The 22,310-nt window shown below is 41.0% G+C and overlaps 1 protein-coding gene across 3 annotated transcripts in view; it reads right to left on the bottom strand.

Annotated features, from left to right (window-relative positions):
- The window catches only part of LOC122562204 (zinc transporter ZIP11-like), a 717,305-nt gene that overhangs the window by 347,957 nt on the left and 347,038 nt on the right, over positions 1-22,310 (bottom strand). For all 3 annotated transcript variants that reach the window (XM_043714885.1, XM_043714886.1, XM_043714887.1), the window contains one exon: positions 11,113-11,274. In XM_043714885.1, the coding sequence (XP_043570820.1) occupies positions 11,113-11,274 (162 nt within the window). The remainder of the gene's footprint in view (positions 1-11,112; positions 11,275-22,310) is intronic.

Below are 22,310 nucleotides of genomic sequence, written 5' to 3'. Positions count from 1 at the left end.
CTGCCAAGAATATTACTATCATTAATTTGTTCAAAAATATTTCACAGAAGGGGTCACAATCGAACTCCCAACTCATAAAATAATCCCAATGTATAAAATAATCTTACAAGATGGGTTTTGGCTCAGGTTTCCTTAACCACTCCTCCCCGCAAAACACTGACTGTTACCAGCAGTGTCTGATGCCGAGGCCCCAGATAATGAATGGCACCTATCAGATCTGACACTCTCCAGGACCTCTCCCAAGTGACCTATCTTCAGCACAAATGCAAAAAGCATTGCTGCTAATGATAGCACACACATGCTCACTCCCATTTCAATTCATACGCAATGTCAATCGCACAGACTCGAGTCAAAATCGTTAGAAAAGACATCAGCACGTAGCCTGACTGCTATCCTCCAATAATATAATTAAAGCAACACAATCCAGGACTGAACCTGGGCCCTCAGTGATTTGAACAACTCAACACTATAACAGCGTCAGCATGTTTCCACTGGTCACAGTGTCATTTCAAAGAGTCCAGGTTTGAAGCTCCGTTCCAAACAAAAGTCAACATTGGCAATTCAGTGCCATGTTGAAGGAGTGTTTCACACTTGGAGGTGCTTTTATTTTGATGGAACATTTAACCAAGGCCCCATCTACTTGCTTAGATGGAGTAACAACAATCCTGAAGAGCTGGGAAGTTATCTGTGGTGTTTTGCTGAATATTTGTCACTCAGTCTATAAAGAAAGTAGATTATCTGGTCATTATTGCATTGTTGTTTTGATACTCGCTTGCTTACACAAATTGGGTGTTAGCAAAATATTGGAGACATTGGTGTTTTTGAAAAGCACTACGAAGATTCAAATCATTCTATTTTTACTTTCGGTGCATTTGCTCCACAGAGCTAACAGGACAGCTTAGTGTTAAACTGAGAAACTTCACAATTGGTATTCAAGAGACCTTCAGAAATTCTTAAAGTTCAGCTCTTATACTCTCTCATGTCACCAAAATGAATTAGTACCTAGTAAAATCACACAGCAGAATTTATTATTAAACAGATATGGAATCCTCCCATTTATCATGAAGATTCATTAATTTTCAGCTGTAATGCAGAAGGTAGTTAAAACATAACTCTGCCTGTTTTTACTTAATTTAACAAGAACTCTATCAGAGAAATGCCGAGGCAGTCTAACTGGGAAGTAAGTGGCTGAATAATTTACTTTCAGTCTTAACTGTGGCCAACTTCTGACTTAATTGTATCATGCAGACTTTGCAAAAAGGATGCAACCCACAAATGTTGAGACACTCTACAGTTACTCCAGGTAAGCCTTAAATTTAAAACAAAAACCTCATACAGACATTGTGAAGTGAAAGATCAGAAGGAAATAATTAAATACTACTAGATAGTCGACAAGAGAGTTCACTCTGGAGTTCTGACATTGCTCAACTCAACTCAGAATGAAGAGGTGAATAATTTATTGTCACATATATCTTGAAGGTACAGTGAAAAGTGTTCTGTCACCACAATCTGGCACTATTTTGATGTACACTAAGGATAATAAGAAATTACTTAAATTAAAGTTTCTTCTTCTGTTCAAATTGGGGTCTCAAGCATGGCTTCAGCGTTTATACAAGGTGCAGCTCAAGGAGTCCCACTCCAGGAACAGCAACAACAATGCCAATGTGCCCGGAGACCCCGGCTCGGCTGCCACCACCACCTCATGACACTGCCAAGAGTCCAGGCTCTGGGTCTACTCCCACCACCAAGAATCCAGGCTCTGGGCCTACTCCCACCACCATGAATCCAAGCTCTGGGCCTACTGTCACCAGGTGTCCCCACTCCAGGCACTGCCGCTGCCAGGAGTCCAGGCGCCAGGCCTGTCACCAGCTCTTCATCATCCCGTTCAACATTCCAAGATTCCCTTCTTTTGTTTCATAAAATGTGGGTAACTTGGGTAGAGATGGGCCTTTGTTTTGGTAATATTAGATAGGATTAACAGGACTAAGTTTCCAGTTTTGCCAACAATGGATCATTCTATTAACCAAGCTAGAATTTGCAATCTCTATGAAACCATTCATGATTGGCCCCTAGAATTTCCATTGTAGTGTGATCTGCTCCATATAAACTATATTTGCCATCCGGAGGTTGCGATAAATTACACTGCAATAGTCCTTTGTTTAAATAATGAAAGGATATGTTCAGTGAATGAGAGTACCTTTTTGATTCACTCCCTTCTTTATTCAAGATGTGAAAACAAGAGAAATTGGAAGATAAAACTGGAGACATACCTCATCAAAACAGAAGCAATTGCAAACTAAACATTGAAAAAGAATGTCACCATGAGCGATGGATATATTTTCTTCTACATGCATTTGGAAGTGCACAGTTTTCAGTTCGCTTTCAGAGCCCTATTAATACATTGATGTGTATTACCTGCGTCCAACTACCATTTTGTCTTGCTCCACTTCAAGCACATCAGAAATTCTGTCAGCATACTCTGACTGCTTCACTCATGAAGCACATTGACTTGTGTGAAAGCAAAATATGTTTCCTGCTTGTACACAAGATGTAGGCATCATGAGAAGGCCAATATCTATTGCCTACAGCTATACAACTGAGGAAGGGCAATCAACATCCTTACTGTGAAAATAAAACCAGAAAAACTGCAGATGCTGGAAATCAAACTCAATCAGAAATTGTTGGGAAAAACTCAGCAGGTCTGGCAACAACTGCGGAGATAAATCAGAGTTACATTTCGGGTCCTTAGAACTTAGAATCCCTATGGTGTGGAAACAGGCCTTTTGGCCCAACAAGTCCTCTGAAGAGTAACCTACCCAGGCTCATTCCCCTTCCCTATTACTTTACATTTCCCCATGACTAATACGCCTAACCTACACATCCTTGAACAGCATGGGGCAATTTAGCATGGCCAATTCACCTAAACCGCACAGCTTTGGACAGTGGGAGGAAACAGGTGCACCCAGGAGAAACCCAAGCAGACAGAGGGAGAATGTGTAAACTCCACACAGACAGTCACCTGACGCTGAAATCGAACCTGAGTGCCTAGCACTGTGAGGCAGCAGTGCTAACCACTGGGCCAGTGTGTCGCCCCGTGGGTCCAGTGATCCTTGTTCTGAAGTGATGGTTGCATTGCTCACAAGTCATTGCTGGGGGTCTGAAGTCACATGTAGGGATGTAAGGAGAGCACATTTCTTTACAAAAGGACCATTTCGGTTTCTCTGACAATCTGGCTGTTTCACAGTCACCAATGGTGATCAAGGCCTTTTAATTCCAGAATTAGTACTTAATGGAATTTCTCATAAGAGTTAGTAAGATTTGATACCTTACCTCTGGATTACTAGTGCAGTAAAGAAACACTATGCTAATGTAGCCCTTCACACCATAGAAACAGCAGAAAGGAAAAGCCAGTGAAAAACCTAGCTGGAATCCAAAAAAACTCAGCGATGGTTGTACTGTTCAGATCATGATTCTTGATAGCTGGTATGCAAATCAAATGATCTTTACAGTGAGAGTATGGAAATGCATCACATAATGAGCTTGACAATTCATATGAAGAAACTTAGAGCTGGATTTTCCAAGCCCTGAGCATGAACATAGCAGTGTTCTGCCTTGGGATAGCTTGCTGACTGCAGGAGACATTTCAGCTGCCAATTTATATGTTTAAGGTCCTAAGTAGGGGTGATGTAGAGGATTTGCTAGTTGCAGCAGCTGGCAACGATGTGTGGAAAATTATCTGCCACACTCTGGGCGAGCCACCTGTACCAGAATTGCAGTCCCCTTTTATTCAACCTGATTGACTGACCCTTCCATGTACAAGCACCCTCGCAAACTCTGAGTTGCTTCAGCAGCAGCAGCACACCTCCCCCCAAGGCATCAGCCCTCTGTCCTGCAGCATCGATAGCCAGTGTGCCAAGCTCCATTCTACTGGGAATATCCACATACCAGTGAAAATGTGGCCTTCAGAGGGTGGGTTTTTGGTATTGACACAGTCTGCATGAGAATCCTGTCCTAGACATCTAAAACTTTCTAAGTGGCAAATGCAAAAACCCTTGTCTGCCTTAATACGGAACGTTTGAAGCAGTGGAAAAGCTGTACTGCACTGAGATTATTTGTGAAAAGACACAAATAGATAAAAGCCCTGTTTGTTTCTTTAAAGAAAGAAAACAGTCCATAAAACCTGATGCAGAGAATTGTTACATTCAACTTGTTTTCATTAGCGTACGGTTACATTACATGTTGAGGCAAGACTGACACTGCAAGGAGACCATTCACATCAAACAAGGACAACATCTTTTCAACAAAGATGTGCCATCACTGTCACAGAAACAGCGAGAGGTCCTCTCTTTAAGGAACTGGAGGAGATTTATAACTCAGCTGATGTGCACAATATTTCTACAAATGTACATACATACATACAATATGTAAAAAAAAATTGAACCTTTCATCTTGCAAGACAGGTAATATCAATGTTCTTACCTTAAGCACAATGGGTTTGCAATTCTGATTTGATAGGCATTCACTACTTTGTTGTCCAGAAAATAAGAGGGGACACTCCACTAGCAGATGTGCAGAAGGAGCTAAGTGACAGCTCTCGGCTATCAAGTTCCTTAACAAATGACTCTTGGCAGCACCCACAAAGCCAGTCGCATCTCGGTGATTCATTCACGGGGGAAGCAATGGTGTAACGGAATTATTGCTGAACTACAAATCCAGAGACTCTCAAATGTCCTGGGGAGCCGGGTTCAAATCCCATACAGTGGCAACAAGGGCAGGTTAGAGGCAAGGAATTCGACAATAATTAATTTCCCTCCTGGCTCTTCAAAGCCTGTCCACTATCTACAAGGCACAAGTCAGGAGAGTGACGGAATACTCCCCACTTGCCTGGATGAAGTCTGATATACCATGACTGGTCTGATAATCTTTAAATCTACTTTCCTGCCTTATCCCCACAACCCCGATTCCTTTAATTTTTAGAACTCTGTCTCAACCTACACTGAACAACCCAGCCTTGATAGCTCTCAGTGTCATAAAGTCACAGAGATGTACAGCACAGATGCAGACTCTTCGATCCAACTTGGCCATGCCGACCAGATATCCTAAACTAATCTGGTCCCATTTGCCAGCATTTGGCCCGTATCCCTCTTCCTGATGAAGGGCTTTTGCCTGAAACGTCAATTTTCCTGCTCCTCGGATGCTGCCTGACCTACTGTGCTTTTCCAGCACCACTCTAGTTTCCAGCATCTGCAGTCCTCACTTTTGCCATATTCCTCTAACCCCTTCCTATTCATATACCCATCCTGATGCCTTTAAAATGTTGTAATTGTACCAATGTCCACCACTTCCTCTGGCAGCTCATTCTATATACGTACCACCCTCTGCATGAAAAAGTTACCCCTTAGGTGTCTTTTATATCTTTCCCATCTCATCCTAAAGCAATGCCCTCTTGTCCTGGTTCCCCACGTCTCCAGGGAAAAGACTTTGTCTATTTATTCTATCCATATCCATGCCCCTCATTTTATAAACCACTATAAGGTCACTCCTCAGCCGCCAATGTTCCAGGGAAAACAGCCCCAGCCTATTCACCCTCTCCCTACAGCTCAAGTTGTAAAGAATTCAACAGGTTCATTACTCTCAAAAAACAAATTTCTCCTCAGCTGACTTAAATGGGTGACTCCTTATTTTGAGATTATGCCTCCTGGTGCTAAACGCTCCAGAAGAGGAAGCAGCCTTTCTACACCTAACCTGTCAAGCCCCCGAAGAATCTTATACATTTCAATAAGGTTTCCTTTTATACTCATAAACTCCAATGAGTACAAGCCCAACCTATTCAACCTCAAAAGACAGTCCTTCCAACCCTGGATTAACCTTGTGGGCCTCCTTGAGATTGCATTCAATGCCAGAAGGAGCAGTGCTCCAAAAGCTTGTGTTTTCAAATAAATCCATTGGACTATAACCTTGTGTTGTGTGATTTTTTGACCTTGTCCTACCCAGTCCAACCCCGGCTCCTCCACATTAAGTATATCTTTCCTTCGATAAGGGGACCAAAACTGTTCACAGCTGAACTTGAAAATATATGACCATTCCTCCACTGTCAGTGAGTGAAAATCCTGAAAGTCCATCCCTAAGGGCATTGTGAGCCTATGGAGTGCAGCTGTTCAAGAAGACAGTTCACCACCACCTCCACAAGGGCAACTAAGGATGGACAATAAATGCTGGCCAGCCAATGATGCCAGATAAATAAAAATAAGTAATCCAACTGTGGCCTAACTGGGGTCTTGTACAGTTTTACTAGACCTCCCTATTTTTATACTCTGCTCCCTTTTAAGTAAAGGCTGACATTCCATTTGCCTTCCCAATTACTCACTAAACCTGGATAATAGCTTTCCTTGATTCATGTACAGGGACTCATAAATCCTTCTGTGCTGCAGCTTTCTGCAGTCTTTCCTTGTTCAAATAATATTCATCTCCTCAGCTATTTCAATGGAAATAATGTTGCCTACCCTACAAACTACTCCAGTTATCACTTAATATAGCAAAGTTGTAGTAAATATCATCAGAGTAAATAATGCGGCTGCGTATGCTCAGTGAATTGCTCTTTGAGATGAGAATCATGTTTTCCAGACACAATTGCACTGCAACCTTGTGCTTGTCCTTGAAATGCTATCAGATGGACTTGTTCTTTTTTTAGCATTTAGGGAGCTAGTTTTGGGAATAGTGTCAAAGCATTATACGCGAGGCTTTAAATCTCTCTTCAAGGAGACTAAACACTACTAACAGTTTGTTAACCATATCACAGAGAATTTAGAAATTAAAGACATGCACTTGGGAGCAGGGATTGGCAAATATTCTACTGATTAAATACACAGATGCTTTGAACATCTTCAGTAATATTTTTTGTAATCATTAATGATGTGATAATCACGTTTTAACAGCAGGTTAGTCACAGCACATAGTGGAGAGTACAGGTGGTACTGTACAATGGATGAGTAACTTGGGGGAATCCAAGTATGATCTGATTGACTAGAATGAACAATGATTCATTAATGAAAGATGTTGTCTCCTAAGTAAGTGAGTAACAAGACAGCAGCAGATGGACATCGTCTGATTGACTCCCTTTCCAGTTAAATACCTGGAAGTATTGGGTCCTAGAGATTACTTTATCAGTCCTTGAAATTCTGCCTGAAATGACATAATCTTCTATCCTTGCCTATCTTTGAAAGGCTAGATAAATTGAAATGACAGGTAAATCCAGTGACCTTACTGATCTTGCCCTGTAGTATGATATTCAATCCAACACAACAGGTTATAGATTCTAGCCATTTACTGCATGAAATAGATTTTCCTCATGTCACCTCCCACCCTTTTGCCTTTTACCTTAAATCAGTGCCCTCCGGTTCACAACATAGGGCAGCACGGTGGCTCAGTGGTTAGTACTGCAGCCTCACAGAGCCAGGGACCCGGGTTTGATTCCATCCTCAGGCAATTGGCTGTGTGGAGTTTGCACATACACCTCGTGTGTGCACGGGATTCCTCCAGGTGCTCCTGTTTCCTTCCACGATCCAAAAGTGTGCAAGTCAAATGGGTCAGCCGTGCTAAATTGCCCATAGTGTTAAGTGCATTAGTCAGAGGGAGATGGGTCAGGGTGGGTTACTCTTTGTGTACTTATTGCGCTGTTTCTACACAGTAGGGAATCTAATCTAAACATTTCCAAAAGTGGGAATATTGTGTGGATTTCCTCCGGGTGCTCCGGATTTCTCCCACAGTCCAAAGATGTGCACGTTAGCTGAATTGGCTATGCTAAATTGCCCTTAATCTTCAGGAATGTGTGGGTTAGGTGCATTAGTCAGGGGTAAATAGATCTGGGAGGGTTACTCTTCAGAGGGTCAGTGTGGACTTATTGAGCCAAATAGCCTGTTTCCATATTGTAATGGTTCTATGGTGTATGATATTGCTACTTCTGCACACCATCAGCTTACACACTTCGCTATAACAGGCAGGACAATGAATGAATATTAAAACAATTTTGGGAAATTCATCTCTGGCACATGGAAATGATCTAACAAGTTCCAGGAGATCCCAGAGGTCAAATAGCACAATTCTTTTAACCTACCACCACCGAACTCCAATTATCCATATCCTACAGGCAGCCATTTTATCAGGAAAGTTTTACTGCATCACTGCATTAAATTTCAGGCCAGTTAGTAAAACAAAAATTGTTTTTGGAAAGGAGATAACATCATCAAGTTTTCAAATGATGTGCCTAAGATATTTCTCTGTGCCCTTTAAGCATCTTTTGAAGGAATTTTACTTGTCTATTCTTGATACACTTGACATTTTAACAACAGGACTTCACTGAGACACCGTAAAAACTCATTTGTTAGTATGATCACAGCTATGAAAGAACACAACCAGTTATTCAGTGTTGTGTCTGTGTGTGCAATAGCCTGGAACAGATACAAAGAACAATCTAGATAATAAACAGAATTGGTAATAAACAGAATTAGGAATAATGAAAAATATATAATACCACTGAAGACTTGTAACTGGATGATTATTTGTGTAAAATGGATGCACTTGGATATATTTTACACAATGTAGTGGTGCTGCAAGTCAACAGAAAAGCTGCTTGCAATACAGGCTTCAAGCTGATACAGAAACAAATGTGCAGCCAGAATTAGAACAAAAAAAACCTTCAATAATTCATCAGTTTATATCATGTATCTTGAAATTTTATTCACTTCTTTCATTTAAGATCCCGAGTCTGATGATTGAGGATTTGAAGTACAATTAAACTGGAACTAAATAAAGAGTAGCCATTGTGTGCAATTGGAATCAAATTTAAAGCAGATAAGATGCCGGATGTGCAGAGATGCAATAAAATGGATACACACAAGGGAAAGAAATATAAAATAACTACCAATACCCAGGATATCTTCAAATGGCGACACTTATTAAAGCAACCTTTGTTTCAGCACTGTATTTCATTGCAATAAAGGAAAATCGAGATTTATCGCTATAATTTATATTTTCCAGCCACAGCCTCTGCAATTGGCTCAGATGGAAATCAGTTAATAATATCACAGAGGTTCACAATTTCCCCTTCATCCTACGTTGCCTAAATTGCCCACCCAGTTATATTTGCTTTCACCTCTGAAGTGTTTTGTGATAAGATAATTGTTTCCACATAATTGTGTTCCATTATGTGAGTGTGTTTGCATCAGATAAAACCTCTCTTTGCAGCATCACTAACTTACTATAAATTTCTCATGACAAACTTCCGGATGAATAACACTTTGTCTCTTCTATCTATAAGCTAAGCAAATGAGAATATAACTTAAAAAAACACAATGGGACACAAGGAGATCTGGAAAGTTAGAGTGTCTCAAGTCAGTGTTGAGGTGCATGCATGCTGAGATACAAGTTAGTGCAATGTTAATGCACTAGGGTGATGGTGGTATAGTGGTGAACATAGCTGCCTTCCATGCAGTTGACCTGGGTTTGATTACCGGCCATTGCAGTGTTGTGGTTTCTAAACAGTGTTGGGGGGCACTGTCGCTCAGTGGTTAGCACTGCTGCCTCACAGCGCGAGGGACCTAGGTTCAATTCCCGCCTCGGGCGACTGTCTGTGTGGAGTTTGCACGTTCTCCCCGTGTCTGCTTGGGTTTCCTCTTGGTGCTCCGGTTTCCTCCCACAATCCAAAGATGTGTAGGTCAGGTGAATTGGCCATGCTAAATTGCCCATAGTGTCAGGTTCATTAGTCAGGGGTAAATATAGGGGAGGTGAATGGGGCTGGGTGGGTTACTCTTTGGAGAGTTGGTGTGGACGTTTTGGGCCGAATCTAATCTAATCTAATTGTCCTCATTCCCTGCATGGCATGACTCAACCTGAACTGCCGGTGTCCAGTTGATGAATCCTCACAAACTCTCAAGAGTGGAGGAAACAGGAGTACAAAGGAAATCAAATCACATTGGGTTATTGATTCATCAAGCAAGATACAAAAAAACACAAAGGACACGTTGCTCTTAAGATGTCATGGGATGGTGAAAGGAATAGGATCTTGATGGGAAAAATACCTGAAGCAGAGAATACATTATATAGTTTCAATATTTGACACCTAAATATTGCAAGTGCCCCAGCAGCTAGCTAACAGCTATTAATGCTCCTGATAAAACACAACATCTCATCACGTATTGAGAAATGCAAATACAAATATTGTGGCCGATACTGATGTCATTCATTATCAAAGCACTTGCACCTCACACACCTTCTCCCTACAGCTTCTCTTACCTCTCTGATTAAAATGTTCTATAAGGAAATAGATTCTGTTTCCATAGATCTTACTGCAGCTGATGACCATGCAACAGCAATGTACACTCCCTCCATAGTCTACCCAGTTTCCACAGCAATCTTCTGTTCATGGATGGGTAGAAAAAGAAATGTCCCAGAAGCTATAGTCAGTGATATAATCTATTTTTAAATGATCTGCGAATACAGAAGGCTCTTCGACCTTATTTTCCCTTCTTCATTTAGTCGCAGTCCTTCCACTTAAACTCTAGTTTTCTGATTACTCTTGCTGAAAACATATCACAGCTAAAAATGTAGAAGGAGGATGGTAAATTCAATTAATACTGGCAGAGATTAATTTAAAGTGCTTAACTTATCAAATGTTATAGGTGGCCCAGACTGAGCTTGCCTAACAACTAAGGGTCACCATTTTTAAACTTTCAGCATTAGACCTAATCAGAGTCCTTTATCCAGTGAATTACTACAGCCACTGATCTCTGGAACAGTCAAAGCAGACTCAAAGCATTAACATTGTTTCTCTCGCCAGAGAGGCTGCCAGACCTGCTGAATATTTCCAGCACTTTTTGTCTTCATTTCCAAAATTCAGCATCCACAGTAATTCGCTTTTTATTATTTGGTATGATTTCACTTTCTACCTAAAGCCTTTCACCTGTACTAGAGGCTCTTAACCAGCCCTACAGGTTGATGTTGAGGTGGATTCAAATGGTCATATCTTCCAGAGTCACCTGCATGGCCATTTGATGAAATGGACTTTATTTTCAATATCATTTTGAAAAGGCTCTGCTGGAGTTCACTGTTTCTTACCTGGGATGTTGTGTATAGTGATGGCAAGAATGAGTAAGATGATGCGCTTCCAACTGCTTTGTTCTGGAGTGGATCTTGGATGATTGACTGCAGTCAAACCCTCTGAGTAGTTGGGCTGCTGTGCCCTTTTTCTCTGATAGACTTCTCCATTGTCTACTTTCTCTGAAATGAAAAGAAAACCAATAAGAATGCTAAAAAAAATAGATTCTGTAGGACAATTTTTACTTGTCACCTTAAATCAGATTAAATTCTGAATTCATGATTACCACTTTCAAGATTTTTAAAAAAAGTATAACTGGAAGTCTTTACAGATTTTCCAGAGACAAAAGGTGGTAAGTTGGCAATCTTTTCAAAGGGGTTAAAAACACAACGCAGGGTATAAAGGACAAACATCTCCTTTCTCTGCTCGTTGAAAACATTCCAACTATAATGAGTTTAGGCCTTTCTTCATAGGAATGCCCCACAGCAGTGACGCAAATACAAAAATAAAATTAGGCCAAGCAATGACCCATACTCTACCTTTCTCGACCAAGACAGCTACAGAATAAAGCCACGGCTTCTTCCCAGATTCACACAAAGATGTAAAACTTACTGAGTCCAACATTTACTCAGCTGCGTATTGTCAATGTAACTGACTCATAAAGCCCATCATCCAATCTATCTGTGACCTTCGACCTAGTGGAATTTCTAGCAGAGGAGAGTAAGACATCCTCAGCAAGACTGTGGCCCTTAGTTACAACACACCAGGCTGAGGGGGCTAGTTCAAACTCCAAGGTCAGACTTCACTAAAGGACTGGCTCCATCCAGCCAGCCAAGCTGTGGAACCCAGGACTACCCCTAGACACAGTGGGAGGAAGAAGCCTCTGAAGGCAAACATATGGCCTGGTTGAAAATTAGTTGCAAATCGAATCTCCCATTTGTCAATATATTATCATTTTACATCATCAGCTGTCTGGTCAGCTCTCATTTTAGCTGCAGCTTTACAAGAAAGAAGCAAGTGAAGCTGCCTTTCCTTAGCACCACACAATGTTCAAACCCAAGGAGTCTTTCCACCAATAAGACATTTACAGTCAGTGATGACTTCTCCCAACTCAATTCCATTGGAATCTGTTGTCAATAAGTTCTGTCTGGCTTTTTGCAGTTAATACTGCTTTACCCTATCATGATGTTCCTTCTGTTCAATGTCTTAGTTTTCCTCCTCAGAAGACCAGTGTCATTCTCACTACTTCTCATTGTATGTCACATCCACTTTTTGCCTGCTCCAGTTGACCACAGCTCAGCTTGTAAAGATAATGCAGTGCATTCTATCTGTGATGTCCTGCAAGGAGCATCCAGACCCATCCAAGCAAGAGAAGCGAACCTTCCTGAGACCTAACAGGGACACCCCAGTGAAACAATGGACTTCATTGTACCTATGTTTGGCATGAACATTTGCAATAATAATGTCATGATCCAGATTGCTTGTGCCCAGGATTGATAATCAACATAGTTGCTCAATGCATGAGGTATGCAAGTTTTGAAATTGTAGATGTTTTAACCCTTAATGTGAAAGTGCAATTGTTGATTAAAGGGCCTCATATTACTCACAAGTGGAGCATACTCCCACAAACAAAGCAAATTTACTGCAGCCACTCTGGATGTGCTAGTATTTCTAATTTGCACCGTATGGCCATTTAGTTGAAGCGTACGCAGGTTGTTTGCTGCATAAGCTACTGTTACATTCTGCGGGTGTCAAATTGACATAGCATGGCACCATAGCCCCTTGCCATTTACCAGGTAGACTTTCATCTCAATGTTACAATCTTCTCTGGAAAATTGGACAGTCTTTCTTCAACATTGAGAATTTTATTTTCCTTTCAAGCAGTATTTTCATGACTGTCTCACCGCTGTCCATGACATTCAGAAGCTGTGAAAATTCCGCTCTTTGTCTCTGGATCTGCCAGACAAGGGAGCTGAAAATACCCTCTTATTTAGGTTTGGGAAGATAATGACAGAATCACAGAAGTCTGACTGCTCAGGAGGTGTCCAATTTGGACCAATATGCCTGCACGATGAATATATATGAGTACATAAAAATACATAATGTAAAAACATGAATGTCATATTTCTCTTGATCAAACCCATTGGACTAGAGTGTGATCTTATAAAGAATTCAGAAATGTGATCATTCAAGTAACATCTTGTTTCATGCTGCACAGAAACTAGTTGTTCCAATATATTTGTTACTTACAAAAATATACAAAATAAGAAAGGAACTTCATCAAGAAAGATTTCATGATGTTCATCAGAGATGTTATAACATATTTCACAGAGAGTAAATGGCTTCAATGGGCTGGCTCTGTGGTTATTATCAATGAACGCAGCTTGGGCAATTCGACAAGCTCCAAGGAATTTAAAGGCTGTTTGGGTTGGCGATTAAACATTGCAGAAGACACAGAATTTCTGGTTTTCTTCAAACAATAATAGTAAAAGATAATAGATCTTTAACATCCATCTAAACAATGAGGCAGTTGTTTAAAATTACTTTAACACTTCACCTGAAGGATAATGTTTCTAGTAATAAGTCAATGCTTGGTTTGGACTATCTGTTTAGACTGCATGTTCAGGTCTTAGAGTGGGACTTAAACCCAAATTGCTGTCAGCCGGCAAACAGACTGGCACTAAGATGCAAAGAGCTTTTATACCTTTGGTAAAGATTCATGGTTCTGATGCTCCTTCTCAAGGTTTAAACTCCAACTTCATTGCTTATCAGCAAAGTCAGCTCTCAACCATTATACACTTGGCAAAAGCTGAACCTGTGCACTTAAAGGGGATTCTGTGATGCAGTGGTACTGTCTCTCCTCTGAGCCAGACAGCCCGAGTTTAAGTCCTACCTGTCTCCGATGTGTTTCCTAAGATCTCTGAACAGGATGATGTAGAGATATCCAGACTCTATGCAACTGGCAACCCCACCTCTGGGCATTTCATCTCCATTCCTTTTCAACTAAGATGATTCTAATGGGCACTGAGTCAATCTTTCTATATGACTGAATGTCTCATGCTGTGTAAATTTAAAAGGGCTCCACTTTCATCAAGGACTTTGGTACTTCTTAAAATTAGGCCATACACTTTGATAGTTATGAATGATCTATCCAAAAGTAGAAAATCAGAGAACATCAATCTTTTACTGTCCATCCAATGAAACCTACAATTGCTTGACAACAGAAACAATTCTAAGTTTAATTCAGAAGATTTTACCATGTAAAAAAAAATTAATGAATATTCCTTGAAGAAATAATTACCGTATAGGAATATCCATTCAATGTACTATGCACTCACCCTCCAACCCAAATAACCCTTCATTTCATTACAGTTTGCAGTATTGCTCCATGTTCATTGATAGTAACAATACAGCCTGCAAGTGCAAAGTATTCATTATTTGTGAAGTATGTTATGACATTCATGAAGTCCATCCTAATCCACTTGATGAAACTATCAGCTTCCACTGAGCATTTTTCATTCACTATAGGACTGTTGCTTGACACACGCATGCAAGGCTTAGCCAGGTGATAACACCTGACAACTGAATTGAAGCAAGTGTTATTTTCAATGGATTATTTGCTTAACTAGAGCTGAATGTACTGCCAGGGAAAACTCAATGTGCTGCAGTTCTGTCAAACCAAGATAATTAGTGGCTCCCCTTAGCACTAACCCCACATTCATTACAGACGACGGCTGATTTACAGACTGGCACAAGCAAATGACCGTCAGTCCTACGTAATGTTACTAATAATTCTCCAGGTCGACTGTCTCAGGATCATTACTGCTGTCTTCATTCAATTTCATAAAGGGAACATTATTCCTGCCTTCTTGTTTCCTCTCTGTTGCAGTATTACGGATTTAAATTTGAAACAAATGGAAGGAAGGGACAGAATTAGGCCAAGTTTGTCTTTAGAAGTACTGGAAAAGGCACACAGTCAAAGCATTTAATTAGCAGAAACTGGGCAAAAATCTCAAGAGCAAATTGCCTCCTGAGATGAAGGACGGGGTCATGTAGCATAAACACCGGTCCGTTCATGTAGTGCAGAGTCATCAGCACCACCTATCAAACACATCACAATGTCTGTGTACAGCCTGTGATGAACCGACTTGACCAACTCTGTTTCATCTCCCTCTGACTTTCACAAAAATAAAAGTGTAGCAAGCACCTGAGTTGGTCACCCTCAAATACACTGATCATCATCAAGTGTCCCATTGATACTGCAATGTCAGCATTTAAGAAACTCAATTTATTAAAGAGTTCCTGAAAACAAAGCTTTAATCCTTCCGAGGCCGAGAAAGAACAGACTAAGCTGTGTTTATTTCTAATAACATCTTTCATACCCTCAGGACGGCCATTGCGTTTTCCAGCAAAAAAATACTTTTGAAGAGTTGTGTTTTACAGACAAGAACAGTACCTACAAAATAATAAGATGTAAATGGTCAATAAATCTATCTTGCTGGTGTCAATTCAGAGATGAAGGTGACTAAGAACACCCAAGGTCCCAGCTCTTCAGGTACAGCCATGGGATATTTAACATAGACCTGAACATGCAGCCTAGGGCCTAGATTCATTTCCCATCTGAAAGGTGGCACCTTTAACATGCCACTGAAGTGTCAATCTATTTTGCGGTGTTTTCAAATGCTCGTGATTTATACACTGATGTCTTCCACTTGCCATAAGCCATTTATCTTAAAAAGGATAGTCAAAACTCACCTATAAACATAACTCCCATTCATACCACTCAATTCACAGAATAAAATAAGCACAAAACATGTTACAAAGGTAAAGTCAGACAACCAGCTAAACGATGCTACAACAGCTTGGAAAGGTATGAGATTCGAAGGATTTTAGAAAAAGGGAGAGAGAGTCAACAAAGTGAAGAGGTGCAGGGAAATCATTTCAGATTGTGCATTTTTGGTTGTTGGAGACCCCACGTGAGAGTGGCACGGTGGCTCAGTGGTTAGCACTGCTGCCTCACAGCGCCAGGGACCCGCGTTCAATTCCACCCTCAGGTGCCTGTCTGTGTGGAGTTTACACATTCTTCCTGTGTCTGCGAAGATTTCCTCCAGGTGCTCCAGTTTACTCCCACAGTTCAAAGATTTCCAAGTTAGGTGAATTGGTCATATCAAATTGATGAAGGGCTTATGCCAGAAATGTGGGCCCTCCTGCTCCTCAGATACTGCCTGACCAGCTGTGCTTTTCCAGCACCACATTCTTCAATGCCAAATTACCTACAATGTTCAGGGTTGTGCAGGTTCGGTGCATTAGCCTTGTGAAATGCAGGGTTACAGGAATCGGGGAAACAGGTGGGTCTGGGTGGGATGCTCTTTGAAGGGATGGTGTCAACTTATTGGGCCGAATGGCCTGTTTCCGCTCTGTAGGGCTCGTGCAAAAAGCACTGAAGAAAGCTTTGTGAGCAAAGGGCAAAATTATTGCCATAAGTAAGGGTGCAGAATTAGGAATGGGCAAGGCCATGGATTTGAATTTGGGTAACAGAAATTGGCAAAGACAAGAGAGATAGGAGAGCAGTATGTGTTGGGGAATACGATGCAGGCAGTGCAATTCTGGGCAGGCTATAGTTGACTTCACACTGGCATTCACAGAACCTGGATTGTTGAAGACACAACTGAGATTTTTAACAATGCCGAAGGTGAGTTAGAATGTAGGCGTCTATATTAAAGTAGGAATAAGCTATCTTGATGGAAGGTTAAATGCGGGGAATGAAGCTGCTCTCAGGATCATGAAGGATACAGGAGAGTAGCTGGAACAAAGAATTCTTTCTGGCAGATGCTAAAAAGGAGGAGTTGATCTTGCCACCATTATGTTGGAGAAAATTCTTGCTGATCCACAACAGAATGTTGGACATGCTGGTGCAAAGGTGATCAAAGGTGGCGTGAGAGCACTAGAGCTTTGCACCATCACTGTACCTTTCAAGTTGAGCCTGTGAGACTGCCAAGGGGCGGGACTAGGCAACAGAGAAACACTGGAGGTGACTTGGTGGCATAAATAAAACAAGTCACAAGGAAAGACAGTGGGGAGAAGACAGGAGTAATCATCCATGTTTAATACTGTAGAAAATACAAGAAGACAAGTACATCACAGTTGTTATCGGAAAGGTATCTGTAATTTTGGAGCAGTGTTAGGGTTATTAGCAGGGTAGAATCCAGATGGAGAATGTGAAAAAGTAAGATCCCGGAGAAATCGGAACTAAGCTTGGAGGATTTCCGAAAACAAACAGAAGTTAGAGTCATGTCCATTGTTAAGGGAAGGGAGTCAAGGATTTTCTTTTTGTGAGAAGAAATGTGCTGATAATTTTGAGAAGTGCTGAACTGGAGCTGAGGAAAAGGAGGGGATCAAAGGTTCACTGAGAAGGTGAACTTGTGAAGGGTAGGGTCAGTCAGAAAACAAGAGCAGAAGAAATCAGAGTGGAATTAGTCCACAGAGCTCCTTGTACCATTTCTACCAGTCAGTACAGTCACGGTAGACTTTCTGAACGAATACTGCTGTGCATACAGCATCATAGAATTTTACAGCCCACAAGGAGGTTATTTGGTCCATCGTGGTAAAAACAATGACTGCAGATGCTGGAAACCAGATTCTAGGTTAGTGGTGCTGGAAGAGAACAGCAGTTCCGGCAGCATCCAAGGAGCTTCGAAATCGACGTTTCGGGCAAAAGCCCACCATCAGGAATAAAGGCAGTGAGCCTGGAGCGTGGAGAGATAAGCCAGAGGAGGTGAGGGTGGGGAGAAAGTCGTGTCTGTACCAGCTCCTGAAAGAGCCCAACCAGCTATGCCCATTCTGCAGCACTATCTCTAGGGCCCATTTAATTAATCAATTTCAAATATATCGTTCACGGTTATGTCATCAAGTCATAGAATTATACAGCATGGGAGCAGATTCTTTGGTCCAACTCGTCCATGCCAACCAGATTTCCTAAACCAGACTAGTCTCATTTGCTCGCGTTTGGCCCATATCCCTCTAAACCTTTTCTATTCATATGCTGGATGCCTTTTAAATGCTGTAATTGTGCCAGCCTCCACCAGTTCCTCCGGCAGCTCGTTTCACACATGCACCACCCTCTGCATGAAAACGTTGCCCCTGAGGTCTCTTCTAATCTTTGCCCTCTCACCTTAAGTCTATGCCCTCCCTTGGACTCCCCTACTCTAGGAGAAAAAAACAGACCCTTCAACCCAACTCGTCCATGCTGACCAGATATCCTAAACAAATCTAGTCCCATTTGCCAGCATTTGACCCATATCCCTCTAACCCCTTCCTATTTATATACCCATCCAGTTGCCTTTTAAATGTTGTAATTGTACCGGCCTCCACCACTTCCTCTGGCAGCTCATTCCATACACACACCACATTCTGCGTGAAAAATTGCCTCTTAGGCCCCTTATATGTCTTTCCCCTCTCACCCTAAACCTCTAGTTCTGGACTCCCCCGTCACAGGGGAAAGACTTGTCTATTTATCCTATCCATGCCCCTCATGATTTTATAAACCTCTAGAAGATCACCCCTCAGCCTCCAATGTTCCACGGGGGAAAGACCATCCTATTCAGCCTTTCCCTATAGAACAAACCCTCCAACCATGACAACATCTTTGTAAATCTTTTCTGAACCCTTAACAACATCCTTCCTAAAGGAGAGACACCAGAATTGGACACAGTATTCTAAAAGTGGCCTCACCAATGTCCTGTACAGTCACAACATGACCTCCTAACTCCGATACTCAATGCACAAATCAGTGCAACCAAGCGTAACAAATGCCCTTTTCACCATCCTGTCTATGTGTGACTCCACTTGCAAGGGACTAGCCGTCTGTACCACTAGGTCTCTTTGTTCAGGAACACTCCCCAGGACCATTAACTGTTAAAGTCCTGTCTTGGTTTGCCTGACCAAAATACGACATCTTACATTTAGCTAAATTAAACTTCATCTGCCACTCCTTGGCCCAATGGTCCATGTGACCGATTACATAACTTTAATTCTCAAGACCAATAAATGAAGAGTAGATAATGGGATAAACACAAATGAAGAACACTGTGGTGAAGCATACTGGTTCATGACGTTTTAAGAGATTACCCACATTTGCTTAATGGAACTAGAATAGAAAAGATTGATTATTTTGGGAGTTAGAACTTAATCAGTTTAAAAACATTCAGTAGATATTGAAAAACTGCTAAATCTAATTAATTCATCATGTCAAAGAAATTGAGGAAAACTAAACATAAAAGATCAGGAGTCAAGTTAGCATGAGTGTGTTATATTGTCATGGTGTTAACCAGAGCTTAAGATGGGTCTCTGGTTTCAATTTTTCTGTGTGTTTGCTGGGAGAAGTTTAGTTTGAAGTGATCTGATTGATTAAGATTGGCAGTTAAATACACACAAATAGCCAATGAACGAACTAATGCTCCTTATACCTTGCCTAATCAAGATAGAAAATGTAGCCAATTCGATGAGAACCTAGCTAAGAATTTAACTGTGCAAAACAGAACAGGTGGAACCAACAATCTGAGGGTGGTAGGGGAATAAGAAAGAGAGACATTGTTGACCCATGGTGATAACAAATGGCTCAAAACTAATGACAACATGAAAGGGACATCTGCAGACCATGTATAACACTGTATATTGACAAGGATTAATGATGATATTATTTGAAAACAAACTCTAATTGATTTTTAAAAAGTTAAAACTCTTTCAACAATCACCTGAGAAATGTTTCACTCAAGTACTTCAATCTCTAAAGAAAACAAACATTTGTATTCAACAACCACTTGGACGTGTCAATCGAACTGTTTACTGAGCAGGTTTCCCACTACAATAACATTCTGTCATAATCATGCAACATAAATCCTAAAATGGTAACCCCCCACCCCCACCCCAGGTTCATGTCAACAGTCAGAGGGAAACAATAATAACTGATTATTTAAAAAGCTCAGAAGAGTTGAATCACTTGACAGCTTTGACAGATCTTTGACAGTTCCATTGCATTTGTGCACTTCTGAGGATAACTCATGTATACCTTTCACAACACTAAAGGATATCTGACAGATCCTTCAACAGGTACCTCACACATTGCTCCAATTTCCTTAATGTGCCTCAGGACCATATCCAAAGGTGTATCTTACCTGCCTTTCCATGAAAATGCACAAACGATAGTCCTGCTCTAATCTGTTGTGCTTTGTACAAGTCGTGTTCCTAACTACGGGATGCCAAAATCCAATTTGACCAGAGGCAGCTAATCACTGAAATGGACAATTGCATCTGTGAACCGCATGTGCACTTACTCCAACCATCCTCCACATATGGCAAAAACTCAGGTCCTAACATTCTGCCACAAGGTGGACAGTATTGAGAAGTAGGGGCATTAGGCCTGTATCAAATCTTTTTTAGACCACACACAGAGTATTGCATGAAGTTCTAATCAGCATATTACAAAAGTAATAGAGGTCCAGAACAAAGTGCAGAGAAAATCAGCATGGATTATTTGAGAAATGCTGTGGGTTTGCATGTTTAGAGAGGACTGACACAATGAGTTTCTTTTCTCTTGAAAATAAAACAAGCTGAAGGATGACAAAATAAAGGTATTTAAAATTATGAAAGGTGTTGATAGTGCCGATACAGAGTGCTCCCAGTTGTGAGGAAGGGCATAACTAAAGCCCATTAAAAAGAAACATCCCAAGAAACCCAGTGTGGGATTTAGAAGAAACTGTTAACCCAAAGAGTGATGAGAATCTGGAGCTCACCATCACAAGAAGGGGAAGCTAGACAAACATCTAAGGCAGAGGGAACAGTGAACAACGATGAAAGATTTACATGAGGAAGCATGGGAGGAGGTTCAAGTGAAGTAAAAATGCCAGAGTAGACTGACTAGGTTGTTTTTGTTTCATATATGTTATGTAATTCTATACTATTCTCCTTGGACCCATCTAATCTCAATTGATCAACCCTAATTCATAGGGTTGCCACTTCCTTAACTGGCAGAAATAACCTCACAGGGTTTATCCTGTCAGTTTTGGACAGTTCAATGAATTAGAGGTGGCAAAGTAACTCGGGTGAAAGAGGAGTCTGTGAAGTAGGTGCAAGTATGGATTATTAGCAATACCAAGCTAGGTTAATATAAGCTTCATTATGCATATCTAGCAATGAAGTGTTTCTCTTAAGCCTCTCCCAGTGCCATTAAAATCAGCTTCAATCAGAGAATGGGTTGCACAGTTGGAAGATTTCTCCATAAAAAGTAATCTAAAAATGAAAGATAACTGTGTAAGATAATTCTGTATATGAGACAACTATTCAACTGGTCAATCTTTGTAGGTTCTGCACTTTCTCTCCTCGGTTTTCTACATTCCTGTCAGACAGCAGCTCCCAACTGCCAGCTCATATTCTTTCATCTAACATAGCCAAACCAAAAATTCACTCTCCTCATACTCCACTCCCAGTGTCAGCTCAATGTCATTTCAGAACCATTTCAGAAACTAGTCTAGTCTGCACTAGGACTCAAGTTCCCCTGGGTTTGTGACTTGACTGAGAAGTGACAAAACCTGGCCGGGATCAGCAGTGTCAACACATCGAGCTGAGATTCTCAATGTTACACTACAGCTCAGCCAATCTGTTCGACAAGATTGTACCACAATCCCTACCTACTGGCTGGACCACAGTGCTCTGTAAAGTATTCAATTGTATTTATTTGGTCCTTCAGAGTCATAGGCAATGAGGGACTGTGAGAACATTTTAAAAAACTGATAACTCAAAATAAAATGAAAACAAAGGTTACCGAGAGCAAAGATCAATGAACAAACCTGCTCTCCATGTTCACCTGCGACCAAATGTAAAATTGCATCTTTACAGCTGCATTAATGATGGAAATACTGATGGATAAGCAACACTGAAGTCGTGAAAAACCAGGTATTGTCATGACCACAAAAGTATACATTTTCTCAGTTTATGATTTGAAAAGGAAGTGTTGGATTCTGGTTTAACCGTGATGATTGATTCCATCTTTGTCCTTATTCCTCCTGATTGCATGTTCTCCCTGCTGCTGCTGTCAATCAAACTCTCTCCCAGACTGTCCAGGCAAAACCAGTAAGACAGAAACAACATGTGTGCAAACTACTGGATGTGCACAGCATGCTGATTACTAGGGAAATGCTCGGATAATATGGAAATGAACAAA

Source organism: Chiloscyllium plagiosum, chromosome 24 (assembly GCF_004010195.1).
Source record: "Chiloscyllium plagiosum isolate BGI_BamShark_2017 chromosome 24, ASM401019v2, whole genome shotgun sequence".
In the NCBI taxonomy this organism is placed as follows: Eukaryota; Metazoa; Chordata; class Chondrichthyes; order Orectolobiformes; family Hemiscylliidae; genus Chiloscyllium; species Chiloscyllium plagiosum.
Note: the sequence above shows the minus strand (reverse complement) of the source record. Positions and strands in the feature narration are given on the sequence as shown.